The 4876-nt window shown below is 36.8% G+C and overlaps 1 protein-coding gene across 1 annotated transcript; it reads left to right on the top strand.

Moving 5' to 3' along the window:
* Positions 1 to 843: 843 nt before the first annotated feature.
* On the top strand, positions 844 to 1971 carry LOC144661690 (melanocortin receptor 4-like). The gene has a single exon (XM_078522495.1). It carries the CDS (start codon positions 858 to 860, stop codon positions 1785 to 1787), a length of 930 nt encoding a protein of 309 aa, XP_078378621.1. The 5' UTR covers positions 844 to 857; the 3' UTR covers positions 1788 to 1971.
* Positions 1972 to 4876: the final 2905 nt, after the last annotated feature.

Here is a 4876-nt window from a genome sequence, read left to right as displayed (position 1 = left end):
AGTTTTACGGACCAGTTGAAGCGCGGGCTCAAAAAGGGGATTATGGTATCCAGATCTCCACGTCCAAGAAATGCCAGCCGAGCCCTTTCGTTTCTCTTAGCTGGACCTGTCGCCGGACCTTGGCAAGCCGGCTAAGAGAAACGAAAGGGCTATGGGGACGAGAATGATACGAGACTGGCGTGGGATCATGCCCTTCCTCAGCGAAGAAGGTTCTACATGTACCTCTCCTGATCGCAGGTTGATACCAGCCAAAAAGTTCCTCTCCCGCAGCTAGCAAGTTGCTTTGAGCTAATTTCCCCCAGTTTGTACGCAAAGTGGATGGTTTTCCCAATATACTTTATGTAATCGAATTTATCAAAAGAAAAAAAGTATGAAGGTTAATGCATATGGAACCTTCTGCTCAAAAGTCACTTCACTGTTAACTCCTTTAAATTATCTTAGCTTTTAACCTGTTATTGCTTAATGCATGAGAACAATCTTAGTGGAAACATTTTGCACATTAAAGTATCGGTACTGCGGTATACACTAGCTTTTAATTTACTGAGTTATATAAGTGTTACAAATCATGGTATAAACAATTCAAACGTGGGAAATATTAGCGATTAACATTTGGCAAGTTGCGTATACAATTCTCTGACAAATAACTCTACTTTCCGGCTAAGGGCTTTGACTTTCAAAGTTTCAAACCTGTTATTGATTAATGCATGGGACAAATTTAGAGGAAACAATTTGCACATTTAAGTGTCGGTACATCAGGAAGGACTACAAGTAAATCTCCCAGAGACATTAACCTTCATTACGCTTTCGACTCGATATCAACCAACCTCTCCGCATAAAATTTTTCAAAAGTTACAAAGATGAACCCCGAGGGCGACACACGACATGAAACTCCAGTCGCGGTTAGTTTTTTTAGCAGTGTCGTTATTAACGGCATCTCTTGTCCCTTTACAGTTCTGGTCAATGTACTGGTGATAATGGCCGTGAAAAGAAGACCAAGACTCCAGAGCAACACCAACATCTTGCTGGCCTGTTTAGCGGTAACTGATGTATTTACTGGTCTTACAGTGCAGCCATCGTTTATCGCCTGGACATCAATTTACCTTTTCAATTTTATTAACAGTGCAGTCGCCATTACAATTCATAACTCCTTACTACGAACCTTGTCTGTTTGCTCGTTGCTTCATCTAATGTTAGTTACTTGCGAGAGACTTGTAGCGATTAAATTTACTATGAACTACCATAACATTGTCACTAAACAGAACATTAAGGTGGCAGTAATCTCTGTTTGGGCGTTTACTATCATATTTGAACTAATAACGACTATATCGAATAATGCTATTATACTACAAATGCGTAATTTCACAACTTTCCTAGCGATAATTTTCTGTATTATTTTCATTGCCTCAGCCTATGTTATTTTGTATCGGGAAACACGTCGCCACGAAAAGAAGATCAAAACTCAACAGCTACCACAAGAAGAAGTGGAAAGGTTCGCCAAAGAGAGCAAAGCACTCAAGACAACTGTGTTTGTAGTGAGTGCTGTGGTGCTCAGCTTTCTTCCAATGGCCTTTACTCTCTTATTTTCAGTCACAGGACTGAATAAAGAAGTCGACATTGAAGTGTACGTGGTATTGATGCCATTAATTCGCACATGTGCCATGTTAAACTCGCTTCTGAATCCATTGATCTACTGTTTGCGCCAGAAAGAAATGAGAAAATTTGTGTTCCGAGTTCCTTGTCGGCATGCCGTGCAACCCGCCATGAACGATACGGACATAACTTTTTAAGAATGCTTATAACATTTTCATGATGTAAATAGATGCAAGTTTTATTTCCCTGTATATGTTTGATCCAACTTTATACTTTTAATTGACCTTCGTTACACCCGCCTTTTAATAAGGCTATTAGCTCTTGGTAATTTCAACTTGATGTAAAACGCTTTTGAATATGTATATAAATTAATATTGTAAGTTTATAGTTATATTTAACCAAACACTATAAAAGAGAGATTAGAAAACTGTTCCTTGTAACTACAAACTTTGTTTCACTTCGTTGTAGGATTTCGATTCTTGAATGCAAGAATCGCTTTTTTTTTTGTCTGTATATGAACATACAAAGAAAATATAGCTTAATTCCGGCCTAAAGAACCTAAATATGTGATTTTTTTATTTCTGCTAACCATTACCATTACAATTAACTGCCTTTTAATGTTTCAATTATTTTGAAAATCGGTCATTTCATTACATACTTATTCTTCTTTTTGACTGCCAAGTTTAAAAAAATTCTATCGAGCGCTTTTTATTTTGCGATCTTTTTAGTAAGCAAAAGCCCTTTTTCGATAAAAGAGCGAAATAACACTTCATACCAGTTCATATTCAAGCCGATGTTTCAAGAGATTAAATGAAACGATTTCTCTGAGATTTTCTCCCAAGGTAATAAGATAGTACAAGATTCACTTAAGGCCAAAATGTTACTTGATTGCGCCTTATGAACGTTTTCTCAATACTGTTTTAAGACTGCTTTGTTTTTGTTGTATTTTAGCACCTGAAAACTTCATCCAAAATTTTCTCGAAAACGCTCTCATAAAAATTCTTCAAATTTTGCAGACGTTGAGAAAACTTTGTCAAGTCCAAGATCTAGAAGCATTATTTCAAAATTATCCCTCCATTACAAGAAAATCGGTCTCGTGTAAAATGGGTGGTGACGTCATTATGTTGCTATGGTTACTCCGATTTCGATAAAACTTATCTCATTCGAAACTTTCATCTTTCTTTAGTACAGCTGCATTGATCGATTTTCAGCCTTATTGTTTACCGTGGCATACAATTTGCTTAAAGTTCAAAGGTATCGCCACTCAAAAATCCGATCGAGTCACCTTAAGCGCCCTGGGCGCTTATTAAATTTTTGGACCTTGAGAGTGGGCGCTTATTCGAGGTGGGCGCTTATTCGAGGCTGGGCGCTTATTAAATTTTCACCATTTCTCGCAAGTAGTTAGTTTATTTTACAACAAAACAATGAATAATAATAAAACGTGAAGATGTGCCAAAGCAGAATTTTAACTGTTCATTGAAAGTTTCTGTAAAATACTAAGAAAACTCGGTCTTCGGGGAAGTTTCTTAGTAGTACTTAGTCAATTTCAATATTAATTAAAGTACTCCTCTTGTGCACTTCAGTATTTTTTGAAGGGGTATAGGGGGTGGGCGCTTATTCGAGGCTGGGCGCTTATTAACTTTTCCTGCCTATAGGGTGGGCGCTTATTCGAGGTTGGGCGCTTAATCGAATAAATACGGTAATTTACCGAGTATATTCTGTAAGTGTTAAATTATGGAATTTAAACAATTAAAGCGTAGAAAATATAAGCGATAAACATTTGGCCAGTTGCAAATACAATTCTGAGACAAGTGGCTTCACTTTTAATGGATTTCGATTGGCTGTTTTGAATTCACTGAATTCTAATTTCTTCCCCGAAATTGCAGCGCATGTTTTTCCGAAACTGAGGCTTAATGAAACGTTCTCAAGACTACTTCGCTGTTAACTCCTAATCGACTCGAGGAAAAGCTATATATAAATTCAGTTTTCAACCTGTTATTGGTTAATGCATGGGAAAGATTTAAGTGGAAACATTTTCAATATTAAAGTGTCGGTATATTAGGAAGGACTACAAATAAATCTCCCAGAGACTTTTACACTTTCGACTCGACATGAACCAACCTCTACGGATCAAGTTTTACAAAGATTACCACTGAAGGCGACAAACGAATGTCCCAGTATTGGTTTGTTTTATTAGCTGAAAATGCAGGAAAAATAACTTGTACCAGTTAATGGCTTTATCATTTTACTCAGCCGCTGATGTTTACCAGCGAGCTTTGCATAAAAAAGACCCGCAACAAACAGTCAATCCAAATTTTGTGGTTCTACAATCAATTATTTTCCATTTCGTCGTATGCTTGTGACAAGGGATTTTGAAATTAAAAAAAATGATCGATAATCCTATTTTAGACTGAACAATAATTATATTTCTCGAAGTAAGGGAAGGAAAGCGGAGAATATTCATTGCGGAATAAACAAGATATTGGCTGCGGTCACATCTAGACTGCTAACTATAGTTAGGACGGCGTTAACTATAGTTATACCCAAGCAAGGTTCATGGGTTAGTCTTAAGTTTGCAAACGAAAAGCCAATCAGAATGCGACAATTCTTTTCGCACGTGCGAGATGAACATAAATTTGCAAAACAAAGCGTCAAGGGAAGGAAAACAAGAAAAACAACATGCCAAGAAATTACATATCATCAATGTTAGCAAAAATTAAGCTCGAATTCTTCGGTTTCTAGCATCCTTACTTCATTTTATTCTCTTCAACGCCGAAATGCCGTGCAAAGATTGAAAAAATAGAGGAACAACTGGACACAAATAAACAGCAAGGGCTGTCATGAAATAATTTAAATACCAAATTATTCACAACCTAATCAGAACTAACTATAGTTAACTGCATTGGTGTGACCGCAAAGACGACCGAAAGCACTAACTATAGTTAGGTATGACGTCACGTAACTTGAGACTAACTATAGTTAAACTTTAGTTACGTCGTAGATGTGACCGCAGCCATTAGCTGCTAATTTTCTGAATTAAATAAGTGTTAAATCATGGTATAAATAGTTAGAGAAAGGGATATATAAGTGATAAACATTTCGAGTTTCAATTCTCGAGAAAAAGCTACAAATAAAGTAATTTTTAAACCTGTTATTGGTTAATGCATGGGAAACGTTTAAGTGGAAACATTTTGCACATTAAAGTGGCGGTACATCAGTACAGTGTACAACTGGGACAAGAAAGCGGAAGATATTCATTGCGGTATTCACTAGCTATTAATTTACT

This window comes from Oculina patagonica, chromosome 7 (genome assembly GCF_052425735.1).
Source record: "Oculina patagonica isolate OP01 chromosome 7, crgOcupat, whole genome shotgun sequence".
Classification (NCBI taxonomy): Eukaryota; Metazoa; Cnidaria; class Anthozoa; order Scleractinia; family Oculinidae; genus Oculina; species Oculina patagonica.
The sequence above is the reverse complement of the archived record's forward strand: the minus strand, read 5'-3'. Positions and strand labels throughout refer to the sequence as shown.